Source organism: Solenopsis invicta, chromosome 8 (genome assembly GCF_016802725.1).
Source record: "Solenopsis invicta isolate M01_SB chromosome 8, UNIL_Sinv_3.0, whole genome shotgun sequence".
In the NCBI taxonomy this organism is placed as follows: Eukaryota; Metazoa; Arthropoda; class Insecta; order Hymenoptera; family Formicidae; genus Solenopsis; species Solenopsis invicta.
Genome location: NC_052671.1, coordinates 5,593,333 through 5,619,730, shown reverse-complemented (window position 1 = coordinate 5,619,730; position 26,398 = coordinate 5,593,333). Strand labels below are relative to the sequence as shown.

General features: G+C 43.9%; 1 protein-coding gene across 3 annotated transcripts in view; it reads right to left on the bottom strand.

Annotated features, from left to right (window-relative positions):
- The window catches only part of LOC105196654 (netrin receptor UNC5C), a 295,574-nt gene that overhangs the window by 112,346 nt on the left and 156,830 nt on the right, over positions 1 to 26,398 (bottom strand). For all 3 annotated transcript variants that reach the window (XM_039453011.1, XM_039453014.1, XM_039453012.1), the window contains one exon: positions 14,107 to 14,150. In XM_039453011.1, coding sequence (XP_039308945.1) covers positions 14,107 to 14,150 — 44 coding nt within the window. The remainder of the gene's footprint in view (positions 1 to 14,106; positions 14,151 to 26,398) is intronic.

Below are 26,398 nucleotides of genomic sequence, written 5' to 3'. Positions count from 1 at the left end.
GTCTCGGAAATATTTCCTAGTATATACATAGATAAGTGTGAAGAATTGCATAAATTATTACTTCAATAATTTCAACCTTTATTAAATCTTCCCACATCGATTATTTACGAATGGACAAATTTGAAACGTCGCAACGTTTGAACTGAAGCGTTTTCTTCGGTCTTCTCTCAGCTTTAGCCGCTTTCTCTCTTCGCTTGGATACTCTCCAACTCGCTGGCAACCTCTGATAAGCGACGCTTATCCAATCTACGAGATGTCGACTAGCGGGCGTCGGCACGTGTATCCGAGTTTCCGCGGGTCAGTCGCCGGTGAAAGACGCGTCTGTAACTCTGTCGACCATTAGAAGTAATAAGCTTCGAGAGTCTTAAATAACGCGAGGGCACCGCGGTAGATGACAGTTATAACAGGCACGGCCCATTGTTCTCGGGTACCAGTAATTATTAAAGTTGCGGCAGTAGCATTATAGCGAGACTGGGACATACAGAGCGTATTTCTGCCGCCTCACCTATCCGCGGTATTTCAACTTCAATGACCGTGGGGTGATGAGGGGAGGTGGGGGGTGGAGGGAGAATAGGTGGGCACTTCATGCGCCATTTAGGAGGGTAATGAAAAGACCGGCGTCGGATATGACGAGGGAGAGTAATTGCGCGTGTACCCGAGGACGTTCCCGACGTCTCTCTTCCGTCCTGTCTTCGTTTAGTCGTACTCTCGTCTTTGGCGCTGTACTGCACTCTTGATTCTCAAGAGAAATAGAGACAGAAACAAAGAAAGAGAGAAAATGATATATATATCTATAAACAACAGTCATCTACTCTAATTTCATCCTAGGAGCGTTTGGCATCTTGGACGAGCAGTCGACTCTGTTCTCCAGAACGTCAACCATTCGTGCAGCGTTTGATCGCTCTCCAGCAGCCCTCGTTAGCAGACGCCACGGAATTTCCAGACGGCGACGCGCGTAAAATATTAGCGAGGACGTTAATGATCGGTGATAAAACGCGCATGGAAACTTCGCTGCTCCATTGATTCGATCCGTCGCGTCGCCGGTAAAACTGCAATCTCCGAGAAAGATCTGTATCTGCGAGATGTCGCTTTATCTCAACATTTCTCGAGTATTATTAGATAAGTTGTTACTCGCGCAACGCTCGCACATTAAAACAATAAAAAAAAGATTCGAATCTGAGCAGAAAATTTTTCTTTATTAGAAATAAGCGGGAGGAGCAAAAATTACACATAAAGTTTAAATAATAAATGTATAGATTGTCGGAGGAAATACAAGTCGTAGAGGTGTTTACGCCTTAATCATATGTCATCGTTTCTCCGATAAAGGCCCGGAATACGTCGCGCAACAAACGGTTGCGTTAGTGTGCGTGTTCCGGCCATAAAATCTGATAAATCCAACGAAATGACGGATAATAGAACGCGGATCATTCGAAACATTACGTGTAAAGTATCGCGGTATGAATCAAAATACGATTCTTTCGTCGATCGTTACGCGATACTGGCTCAAAGCCGGGTTGTTATACTTTCAAATCAGTCGAGTCCGAGAATACGAAATCGAGGGGCATCCTCCTTCCTCTACTTCCTCTCGTTCCTTTTTTTTCCTCTCGTATTCCTCGTGCAAAAACGATTCGGCGGTCAGTCAACGGCCAGATGTATTTTCTGAGCTTCCTTTCAACAGTAGTCCTCAGCTCCCTCCCCCCTCCCCCCTCACATAGTGCCGGAAGAGAGGAAGAAGGAAGGCGAAGGAAGCGGATACGCGATGAAAGAGAAAGAGAAAGAGAAGAACGATTCACGGGGATGAGGCACCGGGAGGAAAAGGAGTCTGGTCAATGCTCGCGAAAATTGGCTTCTAAATCTTGCGGCCGGAATGAGCGCCGCACACCCCTGTCCCCTCTTGACTGGCGACCTCAACCCAGCACTACCACCTTCTCACGACGACCCTTTCCCTCAGGGTCCAGCAGCGAGTCGCTAAGGTGAAGGGAATGAGAAACTGCTGTGGTTGGGAACGGTGCGGCGGAGGATGAGAGGGCAGGAGCCGGGGGGGGGGCGGAATGGAAGGCCATTGTCGACGACGTGGAGGCTTACGGCCCACCCCACGAAAATCCGCGAGGCAACTTTGCGGAACGGACTTCCATAAGTTGCATTCAATGGGACATCGGTATAAAGAGGGTATAAAAAGGGGGAAGAAATAGGACGGGAGTATTGTCGCAACGACGAGAGGACGTCCCTATTCCCTGTCTGCGTTTGTATCTTATTCCCTTTTGCGCGCTGCTCGCCGAGACCATCATTTGCTCATTTGGCGCAACGCGCGCAATTATCTACGCGATCCTTTCTCTCCGCCATTTTTTTAATATCCGCGCGCTTTGCTCTTTTTCGCGTCGTGGTATCATTTGCATTTCCATTAGCGTTAATTTTAACATCGCACTCGCATTAGCGTCAGCGTTGCGCTCATCTCGCGTAAGTTGCACAAAAATGAGTTTGCATAGTAACTCGCGCGGTCAGTAATCGATATAATGATAAGTAAAGAGCATTGTTAATTCCTACCATTTTTGGGAGGCTATATTAATTATTCAACAAATGAGTATGTATAAATATACATAATTTTCAACTTTAGCGAAGCAAACATAATCGTCGGCGCGACGCAGTTATTACAATTTCCCGGAATTCTGTAAGCAGAAATTTGCATATAAATAGTTTTGATCTGGAGTAACCGGAAGTCGTTTCAGCTCGACTTCTTCTTCGTTGCTTCGTGACAGCGTGGCGCAACAGGATCGTTACTGGTTGCCAGTCCACGCCGGCATAATCAAACCTGTCTATCTCGCACGAACTGCGCGCACTTGTTTCCGTGCCTGAACTTAATAGAGAATTTTATAGACTTGGACTTCTTTTGATTGTAAAACCGAGAAAAGCGTCAGTCCGATTATACTGAGCGCCGTTAAAATGCCATTTAACTAAGCTAATGAAGCAAAGAAAAAAGTATAAAATATTACGTGCATAAAGTATTCCTCTATTTACAAAATTACAAAGACTTTGATATGTACATACCGTTTAAACAGACATATTATTTTAATAGTGATATTATTTTATACAAATTGTTATATAAAGAGAAAACTATTTTTTTATTAAAGATAATTACAGACTACTTCAATTTAGAAAATGACAAAATAAAACTGTTTTTTAAAGAATATAGTTCTTAATGTAAAAATTAATATGTAATAAACACAGATCAACAGATTATTAAAAAAATAAAATTATCGTAATCGTACACGTACCGATTATTAGTCTAAAAATTTATTAGCTGAATTGGGCTGTAAGTAGAAGAATATCTAAATATATACGAGCAATAAAGAATTTTGGTAGAATAATTTTTGGTAAAATAATTTTCAAATTACATTCAAGCTTTTGAAATATTTTTGATTGATTTAAAATTAAAAAACACAAAATGATATTTGCGCAGTCGCGATAAATTTATAATACAAAAGTCTATTAATGTTTGCACTCCATGAGGATACGGCTATGTATTACAACGGAGCTAAAACTCAAACAAAGATCGGAGACGCTAAGTGAGGTACGTCGAGTATGGTTTTGCTCTTAAGTATTCTGAATGCATCGGTTGGGTTATCTCGGACGTTATCACATCAGGAAACTCTGGCTAGGACGGCACGGACACGCACGTGCGTACCTCACATGCAGCCCAGGGGCAAGTAACGCCGCGTGCAAATACTAACATGCTGCCGGGTGTGGTCCCGACTGTGGAAACGTGATCCCCGTGGCAAACCACTGTTTACGCAGATAGAGAAGTGGCCCTCCCTCCCCGGAGATGAAAGTTGATCGATGTGCGTGCAGCTAATCTCTGTTCAAGACGCGGATATCGATTTCTTCCGGTTGTCTTCATAGACGAGACTAACTTTTGCCTTTGACGTGTGAGAAATTTGTCATGCAAATATTATAGATGTCGAGGATCACTGCAATAATGAACAATCTGATCCAAAAATATCCAGATTACCTTCGAGTTTCGCAACAAATTACAAAGGGGGATGAACAAAATAATATAAATACCTGGAAAATACACAACTTTTTTTTATTAATAAGGATTAATTCACCATTTGTCTTTAATACAGATTTCTCTTTTATTGAAATTAGGATTAATACCTTGAATTATCAACAAAATGTTGCACTATTCTTTTAGCAGAATATCTTGCAAGTAATTATATAAGTGACATATTGAAGGAATAAATTTGCTGCTCACACGATTTTGACTCTCTCTCTCTCTGTGTTCTTCAAAACTTCAACCCGACCAACATAACTACTAGATTTAAATATTATCGAGTCATTGTGAGCTGCTTTAAAGAGTAGAACAAAAAACAGGGTTTCTCTTCCAATATCTGTTGAGCATCCTCCAATATCTCTTAAAAGATATTCTGCTAGAAGAATGGTAAGAACGCTGCCCTGGTGATTAAGCATTATATGATCTTATTTCAAACAAGGATAAAATTTAAACAAATAACAAGCCAACCTTTTATTAATAAAATAAAAGTAACGTATTTAATAGGTATTTACATTATTTTGTTTATATCTCCTTTATATCTATCGTTACTCATTAAAATGGCGAGATATACGGCATAAAAAAAAAGATTTTACTGAAATCTAAAAATGTAACTGAATATAAATCTGAAAAAAAATTTTGTCAAAGCGTCAAAATAATTATGTTGTTTAAGTGTAATATGTGCAATGTCACAAAAAGTTTTGACATTCTATCAATCAGTTTGAGCATCCTGCATAATTTTGGTTTAAAAAATTGTCTGCAGATTTGATTCCAGCTAAATTTTTAGATTTTGACAAGTAGACTTTGACAAACCAAAACCGTTCTTTCTATGTGACAATATCGAATGAAATACGTAAGTAGCTAACAGCGCGATTTTTCAGAGAACACGTTTATTGGTTTTTAATAAACTTCTTTTCGAACGTTACAAAGATCAAATCTTCTCTAAATTACAAACGAATGTGTTCCACTGTTATCGATAATGCGGCCTGATAATTTAACAGTTGCGGCATCAAAAGTTACATCACTACACGGTGGTCCAGCAAAATTGTACATAGAAAAGAATGAGTGCCCGCTTTTCACGGCAGGAAACCGTCTGTTTGTTGTCTTAGGTTGAGTTCGAATGAAACGCGAGCGCTTCGATGCCGGCAGCGTTTGGAATTCCTTGGTGTGATCCTAAAGAAACATACGAGGCGCCAGCCGTTATGAACGGGTTATGAGAAAACAATAGTTTCCGGATAGAGAAAACCGAGCACCTGTGACTCCCAATATTGCAAGTTGGTGTTCTCGCACTTCACGCTTATGCGCGAGATTTATTTCCGCGTTTGTATCTAAATTAACTCGAGCGAACCTGCCATTCGTCGAAGAAATTCAATGTTTTATAAACGAGTATTACAATTTCATATATTAAATATACTAAAATTGATAATGAAAGAACTACAAAATTCTTTTTTATTAACATTTGGAAAATTTTTAATTTGTTGGATTAACTTTTGATATAAATTCTCTAAAAAATATTAATTATTTAAAGAATACTACATAAAACTCTTGAAGCTGTAATGAAAATATGTAAGTGGATACAATAAACATAATTGTATACTTTTCATTTCATCAATCGTCCATTCTCTCGCCCTTTTCTCGACACAGACAATCGATTACCTAATATCATCTTTCACAACGAACGCGTTTGCTAAGCTGAACGTTGACACGAGAACTATGCGCCAGTTGTGTAACTTGGATAGATAGTATTACGTATTTCGGAGATCCCGTAGAAATCGTCTTCGCGGAGACAGCTGCGCGTTCGATACGCCTATCGGAACGTTTTCCTCTTTGTGGTAACTTTCTCTCCTCGCAGAAAATCCCCTCTCTCTGATTTCCTATATTTTCTCCAATCTCTCTTATCTCCGCATCGTCAGCTTCGCCGTGATCCTATCGAGAGAAAAACTCGGAATGGGAATTCGGCCAGAGACAAACTTTTGTCAATCTAACGAAGTCGCCCGACTAAGCCGATTATTTCCTTTTCCTCTTCGGCGAGGCACACTGCCGCTTGATATATAACGAAATACATCCTGCCGCACCAATAAAACTCGGGTAGCTCCGATAAATCAATTATATTCGCGACAAATTCTATAATTGATTCGCGTCTGCAACCGATTCAAATGGCTTTGATTCAAGAATGATCTTGTATCTTTGTGCTATACCGTTTGTATTTCCATTTGTATCCTCTTCAGCGAAGCTGCCGTTTAATATATAACGAAATGCATCCTGCCGCATCGATAAAGTTCCAGTGACTCTGATAAATCAATTATATTCGTGACAAATTCTATAATTGATTCACGTCAGCAATCGTTTCAAATGGGAATTCGAGAATGATTGTACCTTTGTATTGTACCGTGTGCATCTAAATATAATTTTAAAGCGATAACATTCAAATGTTAACGGTATTTAATAATTATAGAAGCTGTAGCTATTCTCCTAATTTCCCTGTACATCGGTGTTCAATTATAATACACCCTACGTAACATCCCTGTATCAATGGAGATCGGCTGAAAAGTAGGACACCGCTGGGTTCGTGAACAAAAAGCAAAAGGGATCAACGCAGCTGCTGATAGTAGCGTAAGACTACCGTTTACATGCTACGGAAGGATCCAGCTCGAATTACAACACTCGTTACGAACCACCGGCGCGGCGTCTCGAGTTCCGGAGTGCACTTTTAATGAGTTCCCCGCCACGGTCAATTAGTTCTGAACTCGCCGCCCTCGCAAGACCGGAAGATTTGAATCGTTCGAGTGTTAGAGCCTGCCCTAATGCGGCGAAAATTGTAAGATAATTGTTATGATCTTTGTATACGTAGCGTTATGGAGAGATCCACATATCACATCTGAATGGGCATTTAATTTGTGACCAAAAATCGTCTGATGAACTTAACAACAAATACTTTGGTTTTTTTTTAGATATTGGAAATTAAATTAAGAATTAGATACTAATAAATATAATAAAACTGATTCTTCTTTCTTTGAAATCGTATCTCAAAATATTATGTGTTTGTAAGAAATAAAACGATTTAAAACAAGCATTGCGCAATTTTTTTTAATTTGCATTGTCCACTAATTAGTATGTTAAATAAAATAGAATTATAGCCAATTTAGAAACCAGAAATAGAGACTGTCATCGCAAATGTTCAAAATAACGGAAGCGGAAAGAAATAAATTAAGATTACCGACTTTTTATCATAAGACATTCGTTTACTCGTGCGACAAGAGCGGTGCTGTTTGTAGAAGAGAGTACAATTTCACGAGTGTCAAATAGAATGCGAGAACGTGCAAGAAGCAATTCGATATCGTAGTCACGACCGCGCAATAGTGCTTTTACGGTAGCAAGTAGGCCGGCCATGCAGAAGAAAGTGGAACAACGACATAAAAGTTAACGATCCACAAACGTCTGGACGCTGATGAGAAATGCCAGTTTCGAATATGAATAGCGTAGACCTAATGGAGTGCAGGTAGCTGATAAAGCCGAAGCTCTTTCATTCAAACTGCTTAAACTCTATCGCGTGAAATGTACTTGTTCCGAACGTTAAGACGATACCGTAATTCGACATCCGAGAAATGAGAGCGGCAGGGATAATTTATATGAATGAATGGGCTCTGACGACGATGAGACAAATCGAACGCGGCAGATTGCGCTCGATGTCCGCAATTAGGGTAACGAACGACAAGAGACATTTGTCAGTGATAGACGTATATTCCGGCGAACGAAAGTGAGAGCGTCGATCGACATTACGTCGATCTTTATCACCTAACAATGAAGTAATGAGGACCATTAGCTTTTTGCTTTATTGCGTTACGAGTTCCTGCGCCGCCGACGACACGAGGGATCAAATAACCCTCATTAAGATAAACGGCTTAAACAACGTACGAATCGCGATTCATAGTTGACAAGCCGGGCAATGGCCTGGAGTCGCCCGAGTGCTAGAGCGCTATCGATTTCTTTCGTCGGCGAGCAATCGACAGTTATAATTAAGGCTATCGATTAGCGCTGCGAGCGTCTAATCAAATTCCTAACTTTTCCAGGAAGCGATCCGGGGTCTATTCGCTATGGAGGATTGCGAAACCGTTACCATTATAGCGCGAATGTGCTTTCTCATCTTATTTAATCCGACACTGATCGCCAAGCAATCTATCAAGTGTCAGCTCTCAATATATCTCTCCGACAATCTGCATTTTATTGGTCGCGCTTTTATTCGAAGTCGTCCCATGCGTGTAACGGCACAAAAATGGAAAAGATTTACGAGAAAAAAATTAGTAATTATATAGCTGGCTACAAGTTCCCTTTAAAAAGGAATGTCTCTATAGTTATCTGTGCGATAAGAATTCCCAACGTCAAATTTTAAGATATCAGACTTGTTGAATAATTTAAAAATCATGTAACATAAAATATGTAAATAATACTTAACGATGAGCGTTCAATAATTAGCGGACAACTTATCTCTCCATTATTTATGACAGTTCTATGTATATATTGCCGTTAATAAAAATATTCTTTCAAAATCACATCATTACGTTATCATGTGCATCACTAGAATCATATCAATCTTGCTATCTAAAAATACCAAATACTGTGATATTTTTCTTGACTGTATAGCGTCTTCTAGTCTTCCCTCCCTCGCCCGTTTTTTCCGTTGTTGAAGTCTTTTTAGAAGAAGGCTTACGGAAGCTTCTCAGATGTTGCAGAGACAAATATATATGAGGGCATTGATAGCGGAAATGGGCCAACTGGTAACTGTAACACGACGCACTCAGCTCATATCTCAATCGTATCTTTTCATCTTCCTTTAAAGTTTTAAAAAAATTACTTATTTCATTCTAAACTTTTCAAATATTTAAATAAGTATTTATTCAATATGATAAGTACAAATCTGATTTTCAAAGAGAAAGAGAAGAGCAGTATAGGTTTATTTTAACATTTAATTATAATTTAATCATGAGTATCTTCAAAGGCTGCGCTAATAATGAAATCTCGTCCGATGGATCTCTTTTCTTATAGTCATCTCTGAAACAATCTGTCATCATCTAGTCGAGTTTATACTCATTATAACGATCTTGTTTCAAGACACATACAGCATTAATGTAAATAGTAAATCATAGACAGCTAACACACCTATGAAACGGCGCAAACCATAATTGCCAGTCGAGAATCCCGTTCGAGAAGCAAGCTGCGAAGTTATGGTTTTTTTAAAAAAATAACACACGCGCAACGCGTCGTAGTGATGCAGCGAGAGCACCGGGCCCCCCTTTTTTTTAGGGGCGGACGCGGTAAAGCGGGAGGGGCACAGTACAACTAACGACGTGGCAGGTCGAGTAAATCAGAAGGGAGAGTGACGATAAGTTTTTGCTCGTTACAACCGGCCTGGGAAGCTCATTACGCGGCTCCCGCGCTAACCCCACCAGAGAAGGGCGAGATGAAGGTGCAGGATGCGGGGGTTGGAGGAAAGGGCAACGCGAAGGCAGGCTTCGACCTTTTCGCCCTCAGACCAGCCGGCCAGAGCTTTAGTTGGGGAGGGGGAAAGTTTCGCGTGTTCCGGGTTTGTTACTCTGGAGTCGAATAGAGAGAGAGAGAGAGAGAGAGAGAGAGAGAGAGAGAGAGAGCTTTCGGTAGAAACTAAACGGGAGACGCCGTCGGAGCGCGGCTTCCTGCCACGTCCAATTGCTAGAAATTCCTTCTAAAACTAAGGCTAACCGAAAAGTGTAAAAAATCTGGCGGGAGATTGATGCGGTACGAGATACCGAATGCCGCTCATCCGTCCGTCGTGAGAGTGTATGTACAAGCACGATCGTGCGGCGGAAGCTGAAGGAGGGTGAGCGCGCGTATTCCGTAATTGGATCTATCCGCTTTAAGGTAAATACTAACATCGCCGGCTCCCCCCAACAATTAGCAGAGCAATCGGACGGAAACACTATGCGTAGTTCCAGACGTGCGTAACGGTAACGTGTTTTTTTCTTAACACAATTACAACCCTATTTGTTTCAAACGCAACTACAATTGCCTTCCCAACAGGTAGCATCGTAATTGACGTTATATAAGAATATGTTACGAAATTAACATTTATGAATTATGTTCATAAGCTCAAATTTCATAATATTTTGCAAGAACGCGGGTTTGCCAAATTGTAAAACGTTCACAGGACAAGGCCCACCGAGCGAATCGACGAAATTCCAAGCTTGTAAAGCCCGTTAAGTGCGCAAACTTATCGCACGTTCCTACCGCGTAACGATCGGGTACCCGGGCTAAATGGTCAGCAAAATAAATTTAGCCGCGACAACGTGCTTTTCCCTTCGCGGTCGTGGTGGCGAAGCCCAACGACGGACCGCTCATCGTGCTGCTCGGACTTTAACGTAGGCCGGAGTCGCATCCAATTACGTCCGAAACCAGTTTGTAGGAGGGGGTTGGTGGAGCCAGCCAACTCGATCGGTGGCCGGCGAACGACGAACGAAGAACCTCGCGCACTCGAGAGCGACGTGTTTTTTCACGACGTCCGGACGATCACGCGCATGGAGTGTTTCACCGTGAATCGTTACTTTTAATTACGCGGAGAGAAAGCCCAACGGTGTCGCGCGAGAAAAACCACGACGGTCTTCTCTATCGCTTCCCTCCCTCGTCAGATAAGTTGGCTAATAATTAGAAGGGGTTGCTTCTTCTCCCCGCGCCACCCGGGAAACGAAGTTGCCTCTCTCGGCGAGATGCCAGATGCATCTTCCTACTTCGTTTTGCCGGCGCAGCGTCTCTGCCCGCCAAAATTTATAATCCACTTGGCGACCGATTAGCTCCTTTCGTTCCTTCCGCAATCGAGAGATTAGGGGCTCGGAGCGGGATGCGCTAATTTTCCACGGAAAGTCCGACAGCCGCGCTTCATCTTGAGAGAAATAATGCCTGGCCGACGTCGGGTCTCAAGCTGGGATATTAGAGAAACTTTCCCGACTTCTTTTTTTTTCATTTTTCTCTCTTAACTACGGAAGTTCGCTGGTACCGCGACGAGAAATCAGGAAGCAAACCGGGAAAACGTATCAAATTTTATTTCGTTTAGTTTTAAAAATATTCTTTCCGTTTGACTTTCTTGTTCTTGATTGTCGCTAGAAGGAGGATAAAAGTTGTTCGCAGATAATACTTTGTTTCTTCGTTATCGGAGAATTGACTATAAATAAAGCAATAGTGCGCAATACACTATTTGCGCAGTTACGATAAAAGGTACAACAATTGGTTATGCAATATAAAGAAAATGTGCAATTTCCAGAAACGTTTCCGCAATAGCCGTTTCCACAGCGTACAATCAAAATACCTACACACAGCCTTCGCGTCGAGCGGCGACATAAAGGAAATAAATTGCGGCGCTTTTGCAGAGCGAACGACAGTATCGGGAGGAGGATCGATCGATCCGTCGGTCGGAGAGTTGATATAACGGCTCTTTCTTCCTTCCACGGGCACATATCATCGAAATGTAATATAATATTTTCGCGGGAACGCGCGTCGCGTCTGGCTCTGGTCGCGACGAGCGAGCGAGCGAGCGCCCGGCGGTCGCGAACAGTCCATTGTCTCCTAATCGCTTATGCACCCTACCTATCTCCACACGATAATAACGGGAGCGCGCACCTGGCGCAGCAGCGCGCGCGGAAAATTGTCAGCCGAGACGATGCGCCGAGACGACATGTGCGGATATCAACTTTTCTCCGCTACCTAGGACGACGCGGCGCGACGCCGCGACGCGACGCGACACGACCGGCCAACCGACCGCGCGGCCAGTCTCGACGAACTGGTTACCAATTTATAGCATTTGTCCGACGATCGGACGGTGGTGTGTATCCACGCCGTGTCTACACGCGTCCACTACAAGAGTCCGAGACGCGTAGTCCATTAATCGAGAGACCCCGCTGCTCGCGGTGGCGGACATACACTCGTTGGTACCCACCTCCGATACTCGGCCCGTGCCGAGCTTCGTCGTTTCTTTCGTCTACCTCGGTCCCGCTGAAACGTCGCCGTGGAAACGCAAGCCAAGCGTATACATTTTCTCTAAAACTCGAGTGGTGTTAAAGGTGGGATATAGATGCTTCGAGAAGGTGGAGGAGGAACGGCGAGGAAAAGAGACAGAGAGAGAGAGAGAGACGGTCTTTGTCGTTTGCGGAAACGGATTTTCAGAATATACTCTCTATCTATCTATCTCGTTTCCCACTGTCGTGCAAGCATATATTTGTTCCGAGATGTATAGTGGTTCGTTGAAATGACTCGACTCGGTTAGTTGTGAGCACTTATAAAAAAGCTGCTTGTGGACATCAAAATTATTAAATTGATCAGCAATTCATTTTCACGATATTATGATTTCTGGGTTCTTTTTAAAAAAAGCCGCGTTTTAAGTCTGGCAAATATAAAATATTACTATTAAACACTAAGATCTAGGCTTAGTCATTTTTCTCGTTACTTAAATTTGTTGATACACCCCCTAGTCCCTATATTAGGATTTCGTTTACATTAAACTAACTTGATATAAATTAATATGGACAACCGGGAAATGTATCGATAAACGAGTAAAGTCGGCTACAAGCGCCCCACCGCGTCTGATTTACGCGCTACAAATCTTCGGTCCCATCTCGGCGCACGGATTCCAACTGACTAGATACATAATGAACCACTAACCGAGTGCGACAACAAGTAACAAATCATAAATACTTAAGGCGACGTGGTTAAAAGTGCGCTTAACTCTTCAAAGAATACGTAATGGACCTCCTGTGAACGGCGGTTTATTAACGCCGCGGCACGACGCTGTTGTTTCTAATGGATTTTCCAAAAAAAAAAAAAAAAAATATTTTATGACCGGCATCAGCGTCATTTCTCTTTCTCTGACTGGATGGTGCGCGGCTTCGATCTCCGCGCGGCTTCCGTCGCTTCGTGCATCTTACCCACGGTACTTGGTGTGGAACACGTGGCGAGCGTCACTTTAAACAACTTTCTCTCCATTCGTCTCTCGCCGATGACGCGGGATGTGAAAGAGGCGCGCCTTCTTTGCGGCGCGTCCCGGTGCCCTTCTCGCGCCTCTCATAAAGGGTCTAATTGTTCGGAGGGTTCACCGAGAGACCGAAAGAAAAAAAAAAAAACGGCAGCCGGCGGCAGTAAATTACATCGCTCGAGATTCTCCGCTTTTGATTTAGTTACTTCCTGTATCGAGCGAGAATCTGGTCTAATGCTCGCGGCATTAAGATTGAATGGGGATATACGTCTTCGTTAAAGAAGCGCATTTCAATATAGGCACCACGCGCCGCCGTGAAATAATCGATACTTGTTGTTCGCGATATAATTGGACATCAGATTCGTTGCGGCAAACAATAACGCGTTTTATAAGCAATACATCGCAATATATCTTCTGTCTTCCTATCTACAATTTCTTCCGTCAGTCGTCTCTCGAGAACGCACACGTTCTCGAACGCGGCGAGAGACGACTCGTGAGCGGAACACGATATGGAACACACGGCGAACACAATATATAATTATTTATCTACACTTATGTCATGCGCACGTTTTAGCGCGAGAGGCGCGAGAGGAACGCGCGAAGGAACGTTCCGTTTTGCGCAAGACGCGCGCCGACGCGATAGCAATCCTGTTATTACTTGCACCGCACTTTTCTATTAGAGAGCATCGTGTATACGAGAGAGCGCGCGTATTCTCGATTATGTCCGACCGCAATTTTTCTCGCACGTGGCACGGCCTGCCCACACGTATCCTCATCTCATCCCACCCTCGGCCGCGCTCACTTATTATAGTTCCGCGTACGATCGATCTTTTATCAAGCCCGAATCGATCTACCCACAGCTGGGTATCGATCGTTCGCCGGGTGATTTACAATCGGCACGAGGTTCGACGATCCCGTGCGTGCCGCGAACCGTGGTGCCGCGGTGGTGGATATTTCACGCGGGGCACGTTTACACGGATCGAGGAAGTGCGATAAGCCCGCGGACAGTTATCGCTGGCGCCTTCAAGCGCGAGCGCCACGCGAGAAAATACATATTATGCACACTTACCCATAGGGTGCCCTGGAAATCCATGCGCTCTCTGCAATTCCTCTCTGGAAAAAAAAAAATTTATATGTTATACAATCTTTCTTACAGTTGACGATATTCTCACATTAAACGCCATTGAATTAAAAAAATCTTTTACAATAAAAGCTACTTAAATTAAAAAATAAAATGTTTTAGATATATCTACATAAAAAAAATTTAGTATCAAATTAACAATCTTTGTTTCATATATAAGCAAGAATATAAAATCTTCTTGGAAGAATTTATAGCCTAAACAGACATAACTTGCTTACACGAAGAGAAAAATTTTCTTCATGTACTCAAATTATGTCTGTTTAAGATTATAAATTCTTCTAAGAAGATTTATATTCTTGCTTATATATGAAACAATGAATTGTTGATTTGATATTAATTTTTATCTGTGCAGTTTTACAAGTTTGCATAAAATAGAAAAAAAAATGTGATTTTATATGTTCGATTATAAGCCAATGGGGCGCAAAAAATGCATAGACGGGCCGCGGGTTTAGAGAAAAATACACCATTTCTTAGACACGCGGTACAACGCTCGTACTCGCCGCTATAGTCATCACTTCCTGGCGCGTGCGCTGCCGCAGCCAGGTCGCCGGCCTGCTCCGGAACCCGGACACCGGCGACGAGGTGTGGGATGAATGGTTGCGTTACGCTCCGCAGCCTCCGTTGGGGAGATGTTGGCATATCTCTGCCCAGGGACGTACAAAGTCCGGCAGTTTTATGACCGCACTGAAGAAGGAGCTGGGTGTTATCCAGCTTCTTCTACGACGAAAAATTATTCGAAGCTATAAGTTTCTCTACCGCGTATAGTCCTTTATAGCTTTTCTAAAGTTTCCTACGTTGTATCATCTGGCTGATAACAAATACGATGTGCAGATGGTTTAATGGTTGTACGCTACACAGGGGAAACAATATTATCTTCTTTCAAATGTATATTCAAATACGATTCTCCTGAACTTTGGGGTATTATCGCATTTCTATCACACGTAAATTCTCATATTAACGATGACACTAACGACGTTGGGAAACAGACAGCATCTGTTCGATTCGGACGAAAGAAATCTTTAAAATACACATAATGATAAGTCTCAGCCTACTATTCACATTTACATACAATCGAGCCAATTACACGTACAGTCTCACACAGACGCGTATGTACGACGAGGCCGCTTTTAACGGCGAACCATTACCGAAATTTCCAAGCGGGTCTGGAACCGCACGGGCGCGCCAACGATGCCTCAGGCCTGCGAACGCCTAAGCACCTCACTATCTCAACATGTGGTCAGAGCCCACAAACTCGCACGGATAAGCGCCCAGAGCGATATACATTTTCTCTAGCGTTCGTGGAATCGTGCTACGACAGAGAAAGGAGAGACGCGAGAAAAGGAACGAGGATCACGGCCTGCGACCGCTGAATATGAGTCAGCCTCGAGTCGAGGCCTCGGCTCATAATTACGCTCCAATTGTTGCCTCTCGGGCTTGTTGCAAGGAAGAGGAAAGAACTTCTCGCACCATTGCCGGGACGAGCGATTTTAATGCGTCTGACCGCCGCCCCCGCGGTCTGTCGCTTTCGTTTCGCGTATATTCCGCCGTGTTCCCTCTCGTGAAGTACGAGCTTTTTCACTACTCCTCGGTGATTCGCAAAAATTGTCTCACCCTCATGGCCGTCCTCAAAAACGGCCAACCCGGAGAAATTACTTCCTGAGGGGGGGGGGTGAAAGGACGAGGGAGAGAGAGAGAGAAAAGCGCGTTCTCCACCGTCCTCTCGAGACTAGGAGCGCGGCTCCAGTAATGAGAAGAATTTAAAGCAGATATTCCTCGTAAACATCGGGTCGAGTCGATCCATCCTTCAACTGTCGGAATGATTGATCAAGTGAATCTAGTCCGCCGCTTCTTACCACGGATAAGACTTAACCCGTTCTCCGCCTCGAGGCGAATCGATAGGCCCTTTATCTCCTTGATGGATCGCTGATGGAATCTCGCTATCGTCGAAAACCGCTCATTGTCTGCGCCGGACCCTCTACCGCGATACATTTATGAAACATTGATCGATCGCGATAATACGGATCGCACTTGCTAGGAGCATCGATATTAGTGCTCTCCGGCTTCCGGTATTACCGTACTACTACCGTATCACTTACTTAACAAGTTTCCGTTTGTCATTTATGTTACAAGTTCAATCGGTACGTCTATTTGAAACGAGTTAAATTAATTTAGCGTCGCTACACGAGCGTTCGTATAACCAGAAGGTAAATAAGATAACATAATTTTGCGCGTAATTAGCGTAGTTTCCACTTCTTCGATAACGCACACACATCGCGCGAAAAGTTTTCTTATCTAATGTGGAGGATATTAGAAGATATAACAGGAGCAGCATTTCTGCAGATAAATTTGTAACGAGTGGCTTTTAGCGAAAATACATTTAGTATTCTGCAAACGCAATTAAGCGGTTAACATGCCGCCGAGCGTGAAATCACAGGGAGCCAATTACGAATGATGCCGTAATGACATTAACGCAATAAATGCAATGGCAAAAATAGCGGTGCTTACCGCGAAAACCAGACATACCAGACGCTACATTAACGTATACCCCGATGCGTCCACGTCCACGTCCAGCCAGCATCATTGACCACTTAACGATACATTATCGGGCACTTCGGACTCTCTTCTCACCTCGCCAAATCGTTTGAGCGTGAAATTGCGAGCGATCGAAGTACAATCGCCGCGGTCGTCATTAAACTTTTTTGCAGCGCGCGCGCGTAAAACGCTCGGCGACGCCGCCGGTCCCGGCCTTTCATCATCGTCATCGAAAATCCCGCGCTTTTCGCGGAAAGGGGAAAAAAATCGAGAGGAGAGAGCAGCGCGCGGCGATTTTGTTCTCACGAAAACTGCTCGCGCCCATTATCCCGGCCATTGTTCCGCCCTGATTCCTCCGCGCGCGTGCACATTATGTATCCGCGCGACGGTAAATCCCGTGCCGCGCGCTGGTGTGCCATTCAACCATCCTTGAAGGGATCCTCTACGACCGCCGCAACCGTACTGTGCGCAGCGCGGCGGTAAATAAAATCGGTAAGCGCCGCGACGATTTACGAAGGCAGGGGAGGCAGTAAAGGTTTCCGCTCGATCGGCCGTAAGCGCGGGTGCCTGATGTACCGATACGCCGATAACCGGTGCTTCCTTCCTACATCCTCGCCGCAGCGCACGACAGCGGATCCTCCATGTTCCGACGAGTCTCTCTCTCTCTCTCTCTCTCTCTCTCGTTCGATGGAAGTAGACTTTATCGTCCTGTCCGAATCCTCCGCATACATACTATTTACATGCATCTCTCCGTTGTACCTCGCGCGATCGAGATGTCGATGCTGTTAAGCTGGAGCCGCATATTCCGAGCCGCGGAAAGTGGATGCGCGGATAACGATCAAGTAATGGAGAGCTATGATGCATGCGCCTCGCCGTTAATGCACGCGCTCGTCTCTGATTTACACAGCGACAAACAGTTTCCGGATGGAAGGGAATATACGACGGCCAAACGCGATCTCGCGTCAGGATATGATTTAACTGCTTTTTTGTCGACTGTCCTCTGGTTTTGATTTGGAAAAAAAATCAGCAATCGGATTCGCGTAGAAAGGCATTGCGCGGAGAACGGAAGAGAGAGAGAGAGAGAGAGAGAGAGAGAGAAAAAAGGAATGTTCTTTTAAGTTTGTCATCATAAACAAACTCGTAAAATAAAACTCGTAAGTGCATTTTAGATACTTCGCCTTTGCTATTGCCGAAGACCATAAACGTCCATCAGGACTATAATTTCACCGGAAAATTATAGCAATGTCATGCTCCTCGGGAGTGCTCGGAAAAGATTAACGCTCGTTATTGCGCGGCGCAATAAAGAACAAGAAACCTGTGAAACCACATCATTCCGGTCCGCCACAAATGTCCTTTCATACCGGGACAAAGATTTTTTTTATTAGGCCCTTCGTTTCACGCTTACGTCGCCGCGCGCCGCCCCCTCCCCCGTGAGTCCTCGTGAAGTGTCTCGGCGCAATGACCGAGGGATCCCGCGAGGTCCTCATTAATCTCTTGTCGCCGACGAAGAGTAGGAGGCGTTGACGAATCTCGGGCGGGCAAAGTGTACATTCTCGTTACCTCGTTCTCGGCTGTGTCTTCGTGGATGATGATCAGAGACTACGGGACTACGAGGGAGAGGAGAGCGCATCTCCCTCTCGTCCCTCCTCCTCCTCCTCCTCCTCCTTCTTCTTCTTCGCCGTCTCCTCTTTCTCCTTACGTCTCTCTCCTTGCTCCCAGAGTGGGCGAGAATTACAGGCATTGTGTGCGCTGGCCGTTGCGGTAATGCGGTTCGCTGATTTATCGCGGAGGTGAGCCACGAGGAGGTGTAGCTAATTGTTCTTGCATGCAGATCCTCACCGAGGCGCGCCCGGGCTCGTTTCCTCGTCGACGCGACGCTTCGAAATTAATTGTCCCGCCACGGTTCTTTTCACCTAAGCCTTCCACCCGCTCCCGCCGACCGCGCGCTATCTTACCAGCCCTTTTTTCTATACTCTTCCCGAGGCCCTTATCATCCCGTGTCCTTCCTGCGGCCAGACGACGCGACGCAGCGTCGTGTTTCACGGTCGTCCGCCGAACCTTTCACGCTGACCTCTGCACCTCGCCAGTAACGTATTTATTACGACACGCTAGAGTTACGATATGTAGATACTAATCTCTAGAAAGCTTCTTTCTATAGAGAAAAAAAAAAAAAAAACAATTTGCGTACGTAATCAGTCGTGGCATCGATTAATAATCCCACGCTGGTGCGCGCATACTTTGTATATACCAGTAATTCAGCGTTCAAAGATTTACCTCACATATAAAAATCTACACCTTACACGAGAGAGAGAGAGAGAGAGAGAGAGAGAGAGAGAGAGAGAGGGAAGTTTATTCCTCCGCCGCATACCACTTTCATCAGCTGTTCCTCGAGTATTTATTACGATACGAATAATAGTTCCTTGTCACAAAATATTTATCGCTTTTATAAATCACGGATTCGCTCTAAAGTGAATAATATCGCGGAGAAATGCGATTAATTGAGATAGACAAACGGGCAATTAAACGAATAGCGAAGAATATAAGTGAGCGTATTCAGAGTCGATAAAATTAAATACCTAAAAATAAGATTTCGTATGCGCGTCGTTTATTGGCCGCATCGACTCGTGACTCGAATGAACGCCTAATTTTTCTTCCGAGCAGATACGACCAACGCGCTGCGACGCGACGGCGAGTTGAAAATAGCAGCGAGGCGAGTCGGAATCTTGGAACGTAGCCGTCGTCGTCGTTGGCCATCCCGGCGACCCATATTAATGGCGCGCCACGAAAGCGCGGTTCAAAGTCGGCGGGGGCCGTAATGCCCGCGCGATACGAGGAGCTCTCTCGTCGCGAATGCGCGGTTTGTATCGCGGGGCGGCGCGGCGGAACATTTCGCACCAAGCGAGCGAAGCCGGCCGCCAACATCGCCGATGAGTCGTCCCCATATTTTTCCGCGGCTCCGACGCGACTGTGACAGCGGCGAAAAGGAGGAGCAGTTGGACCGACCGGTCGTATCCCGATGCGAGAGTCGACCGCGACGCGCGCGCGGTCACCGCAATTATGGCGAAAACGAGGGAACGAAAGCGACGTTCGTTCTGTGTGCGACGAACCCGGGCAATTTGTTTTGGCGACAAAGCGCGGCGAAACTTCTTGGAGGCGATCCAGCGCGCGACCGCTATCGTCGTTCCATCTCTCTTTCCCTTTTCCTCGAGAGGCGCGCGCGTTCCTCTTCTCTCGCGTCTGCTCTCCCGCGTACGTAGCATAGCGAGACGATTCGTTCGACCTCTGCGATACCTCGCCGGCTCTTCGTCTACATAGCTCCGCGCGAAACCGATGGCCTCTGTTTGTCAAGAGGCATCACGGAGGAGGCACCCGTTTGTCAAGGGGGATTACACTCGGCCCTTTCTCGCCGCCGAGAAATATTAAAATTCCGGCGTATCTTCGTCGAGCGTGGCGCGCGAACCCGCCTTCGTTGTACATACTTCTCGCACGCCTGCACGGCGCGCGGCGTCAGCCGCCCGAAGCCGTGACGTTTTTTTGCAGCCCCCTCGGGGGGGAATACTCCGCCCCGATGGATGCACACATTTCACTGTCGCGGAGCGCGCTATAACGAGGTCCCGCTTGAAGCATCTCCTCCGCACGGTGATGATATTCGATTATCCGATTTTATTACGCGCCATTAAGTTTTTTGCCAAGATACTATACGCGCGCAGCAAGTTCTCGGTATCGTTACGTTGCCGTTTCGCAACATTGAATTAAGAAAAGAAGCTGATCCCTCGCCCTTTCTCACAACGCCTATTAAATGTATATGAAGGATTTGCGCGAATTAAATCCGCGCTTTGCCATTTATCACCCCTCTCCGATCAATCCGCGCGCCGCCGTCGGCGATCTGTCAGGCCGATTGAAATCGGCGATCGATCGATAGATCGACCGATCGATCGATCCTTTCTCTCAGTTTCGCTCACGCTCCCGGCGTGAATTCCAGGCTGTTCCTGAACGAAGCCGGCGAACGCGCCCGGTCGAATGGCGGAAAGAAAGTCGGCCGAGTCGGCGACACTCGACGCTCGTTAACTCCATTATTTATTCGCGCACGGGTCGCGAATACATATCGACTTTTGCGCGTAATTTTTGCCGCCACTAGCACGGCTCACCGGAGGTAAAACTGCCGGCGAACGGCAGCACGTTTTTCCTCGGACGAGTTAATTGACTCGACGTGCCCGCTCTCAATAATAAATAAAAGTGGCCGAACAGGACGTTACGTCTACCTTGCGACATTCTAGCGCGCGTGCCGTACTGCACGCTATGCGTATGTAAGCGTGTGCGTGTACGTGTGTCGTTAAAAAAAAGGAATGATAAAAGAAAGCTCGCGACGACAAAAGAAAGAAATACGGAGAACGCGGTCTTTCGCTCGTCCGCGCGTTGCGCCACATTGCGTCTTGAAACGCCGACTCGCGCACTCGGCGAAATAATTTATCAGCCTGGAATTCCGTCTGGCACACGATTGTTAACATCGCACGTACACGTACACACATACGCGCGTACGCACGCGCATTACACACACACACACACACACACACACACATGTTCACGCGTATAAACGAGTGACGCGCGAGTGCGCACATTATGCGCTTTGGTACCGCGTAATCGCGTCTAATTTGAAGTGACGTATCTTACGTTATTATCTCGCGTATTACAGGAAACGCGCTACCCGCCATTAAAACGACCGCGCGTCTCGATATATTACGCGAGATGGCTCAAACGGATGACACTTGGCGCGTTCTAACGCGCTAACTAGCTCGCGCTACGCTCGGTTCTGCCGCTGCAGCCATGCGCCAACCGGTTTCCAGACGACACATCCCGGCAAAGACTCCGATTTCCATAAAGCCGCGCGGAAAAAATGCTTTATCAAGCGTTACCAGTTACACTCGACCCGAGGTAACTTGCGCAATAATCCACGCACTTGAGATTATCTGAGATCGATATCTCGCACGTCGATCGGAGATTTTTTTTTTTTTGTTTTTCTTACGGAGGAAATCGTTTCCTCTCCGGTTCCGTGACGATCGATATGGAAATGCCATGACCCAGCTGTAACGTCAATCCACGGTGTGCAGTCGTAACGTCGCCCTTTGCATGCGCATGCAAAAGGAAAGCGTTGCGGAGCGCACGCTCGTGCATGCGACCGTTATCGAAACGCACTCGATATCTCGGAACTGACTGCGGTGATTATTTATCCAGCGCAGAAACTACGCGAAGACATTCGCAATGCATTACACAAGTTCAATCGTTTTTCACGAGAATTATTTTTGGTAAGTCCGTTTCGCGTTATCTCGCGTGCATTTATCTAAATTAAATAAATCAACACTTTTTTCGCGTCGTTGCTGCGCACATACCTTCCAATCTTTACAAGTTTATGTACGGAGAGAATTTCCTCTTGGCTAATTCAATTAGACTGCATTGGTGCACATTAAAATCATTGTATGTACACTGATCTAAATATAAAAAAAAGTGAAATGCAAATATCTCAAATAATAAAATATACATTTTACCAAACAAAGTAATAAAGTATAACGAATATAATGAGGATTTCGTGATTTAATTTATTTACATATTTATTATTATTTAACTTAATTTATACAATAAATATAAAATTAAATTATAATTAAAAATAACAAAATTAATAAAAAATGAAAAAAATCAAATAAAACAATACATTAAACACATATCTTTACGTCAATTTGTGTACGATGACTTTAATATGCACCAGTGTGCATATTATTGCGTCTAATCGCTACTAGAATTTATCCTTAAAAATATAACAGTCATTGGATAACACAGATTTTGAAGAATTTTAATATACTTTTAGTAAAACTTTAGCAAAATTCTTTGAAGACCATATTGCTCCATGATTGTCACAATTTGAAGATAAATTCTAAGAGAAAGATTTTCTCCATCCCAGCGATAATGTAACCGAGAAGTAAGATATAATTAAGAGAGTAGCAACATTTGCAAGACTGTTTCGATATTTACACGCGGCAAAGATAAACTATTCAGTACTTTCAAAATGGATGATCGCGAGACAACTTGCTCCAAGAAGACTGCTCCGCATAATTCAGCTCGAGGCATTACTGATACAACGACAAGCGTTTTCTTCTCTCGCGGTAATGGATAGCTGGCGATGATGTTTATTCCAAAGGCTGATAAGGCGCGGCCTGCGTTCTCAAGAACGGTATTCTTGGCTAATTGCTCTCGAGATAATGCAACCGCCTCGCGGAGGATACCGCGGCGGATGCCGCTCGAGTGTTCGTAGATCCGTCTAAATACTTTAAAAGAGTTTCGCTGAATCCGACTATCCAAGTGGATATATATCCAAGCGCCGAGGATATACTCCGTATAAAAGAATCCATTATCGCAGCAACTTCTACAGGCGCTGCACCGCGGTGGTCCAGAAGAAGTTACAAGTTGCGCAATCGGAAAGAAAAAGAAAGAAAAAGGAAAAATAAGAGAGAGAGAGAGAGAGAGAAAGAGAGTTCGAAAAGTCAATTAAACGCTCGTACTGTTTACTTTCGATTGAACGGTAATAAGCGCGAGACCGAGATAAGTTATGGCTTTGGAATAAGCACAAAGAGCGAGCCGACCCTCTCGTGAGTAACTCGTGATGCGACATTTGATTTGGATTAATGAATGTATTCGTAGGGCGACCCTAGCGACAATCGCGTCGTTACCAGCACGAGCGACAAGATGACTCTATTTACGAACGATTCCGTTTTCCCATAGCCGACGGACCTTTGTTTCATCGAACAGCGACTAAAATCCTGACGTCATCCGCAACTACGCGGAAAGAACGGTTTTGCTGAAGCGTTTAAAAATTTAGCTGACTAGCTGTAGAGCACTCAAACTGTTGTCTAGAATATCAAACACGTTTGTATTCTTATTCATCATGTTTGGACGTCCTTCGTAATTATTTTGATGATTCCAACAACATTATTTTCAGATCTATATCTAGCCAAATTTTTAGAAGCTTCAGCAAAACCGTTCTTTTCGTGTATCATTATACGTATTCGCTAATAACTCACATCAAAATTTAGCTAGATACAAATCAGAAAATAATTTTATGTTTTATGTTGAGCTATCAAAAAATTATGTAGAACACCCAAGCATAATAATAATGTTGCTGCAAGTTTTGACATTCTGTCAACCAAATTAAACATTCTATACAATTTTTTAAAATGATTTTAATTAATTATTTTCAGATCTGTATTTCAACAAAATTGTTTTTTTTCCTTGTAGCAAAATGTAAAATTGAAAATTTACACTATACAATCTTAGGTATTAAAACACATTATGATATCATAGTTCGTATCATAGGCAGATATAATATATATCGCGATATATATATATTCGAGGGCACTGGGAAAAAGAAAATATTGGAGAAAAAAGACGTTCCCCAATTTATCGGGCGTACCGCATTCATCCACGTCGTCGGCAGGGCGTAATTAATAACCCGTTTAATCAGGCCTATGCGCTGTTGGATCTCTGGCGGAAAAAGCGCATCCGTAAAAACGTACTGATTTATAGTCAGACGGGAGAGACAAAATAAAAGCGTGCTGAGGAAGCGATGCCGGCCCGGATTGATTGACGTTAAGTCGACCGGCTGACTCGATTATCGTTCGTCCCTGGTCATTAAGAAGAAACATCGTCCGCTCCGAAGTAAAACCTCCACTTACGCGGATTAAGATAAGTAATTATGTCTTATGGTTTCAGAAGGTTTCCAGATTAATCGATTTCCAGCGAAAAATCGGATAATCGACTGCCGATGCGCGCGGACCATTAATTTTCGTATCATCCCGTATTAATATCCGCGCTTTCATCGACGTGCGCGAACGGCGATGCTGTCGTGGCGCATCTGAAGCGTTTTATTTTTACATGGAAATCATTAAATCAATTAATTGCCTCATTAACGTAATTAATCGTACGGCAAGTTGAGCCAATGAAAAATATAAATTGCTCATGTAAAGCACGTATACCTTCGTGATTGATGGTGCTGTCGGGGTTCGACAATGTATGCTGAAAATATATTGAATTTTCCTGTCCCGGGACAGGAAAATTCAATATCTTTCTTTCATTGCTCTTTCTCTCTCTCTCTCTCTCTCTCTCTCTCTCTCTCTCTTTCTCTCTCTTTCTCTCTGGCATTTTCAGTTCTCAATAATGAGAAATGTGGGGCAGTTCGATCGATTTCTGTGCATCTGAACTCGGTCGTGACACGTCGTACTGATACGGTATTCCCCTTCAACATTCCAGTTTCTCGATGAACTCTCTGACTTACCGGAAGTTCTTCGCAACGCGCTCAAGGACTTCCATTGTTTCGCAAAGCGCAATACGCTACGGCTACTGCCGGTTGAGCAACTTGCTCGCCGCAATCTCGCCAATATAGTCCGAGTTTGAGCATTACCTCTGCAGAACGTTAGTACGTTCGTCGCGGAAAGCAACGAACTCGACGAACTCTGTGAGATGAGAGACCGGAGGCTCCGGTCCGTGGAAGGGGGCACGCGCGAGATAGGCTCCATTCAATTTTCATATGGCCTCCAGGAATCACCTAGAATCTAGAACCATGAATTTCACGAGACCTCGTGATCGGCGTAAATCTTTCAAGGAATTAAATTGCGCGGAGAGAAAGACTCAATATTGCGAATGTAGCTAACCCTTTTACAACCCATTATCAAAATTATACGCTTTCCACCGCCAAGTATCGGCCACCTGCGATCATTCTACAAATCACAACGATCGTTGTATTGGAAAACGAGATTGAGGAAGGTCTCGAAGAAACCACTTCCGTTAACATAAAATTAATGTCTAAGTCATTTTAAATTAAATAAAATAATTAGGGAAAAGTCGTGTTTATACTGATATAAATCTCCTAGAGCAAAATATCTTTTATTTCTCGAAAGCTAAACAGCTTTATTAATATTGATAAATACATGACCTACTTAAAAATTAAAAACCTATAATTCAAATATGACTCGTTTTTATATAAAATTCGCACAAATTCTTCAAATGCAAAAATAATATTTAAACATAAAATCGAGATGCAACATAAACTGGCACAGCTTTCGAAGATAGAAGAAACCATAGAGGATAGAATAAAAAGCACAGCATTATAAGTTTTACCGATTAAGTTACTAATCTAATCTAATCTTTACATATTATCGGGCTACATGTTACGTCTTGCGGAACAGCACAAGGTATTTGTGTAAATCGAAAGAAAAAACTATTTTACATCAAAGTGAAAGGCGTCTAGGAATCCTTACATATACTAACTTGTATTTTGTGCAGATGAGAGTCACGTGAAAGGAAAAGAAAAGAAAAATTAGCATTAGCAACATTACTGTCTACCGTGTCAGTTTTGATCAGTAGATGATTTAAAATTATTTACTGATTAATTTTAAAATACTTTGCACATATAGAATCGGTGAATAAAAAAGAAAATGGGATGTTTTCGATAGGATGTTCAATTTCCGATAGGACTTCGACATCAATGTAGTCGTAATCGATGGGGAGCTTATCTTCGAGCTTACATTGAAACAAAAGACAAATTATCGCATAAAGACATCGATCTCTTTGATTGATGTCTGCGGACAGGCGACAGAACAGATGCGAGCGGCCGACCGTTTCGGTAGGCGCAAAAACGAACGAA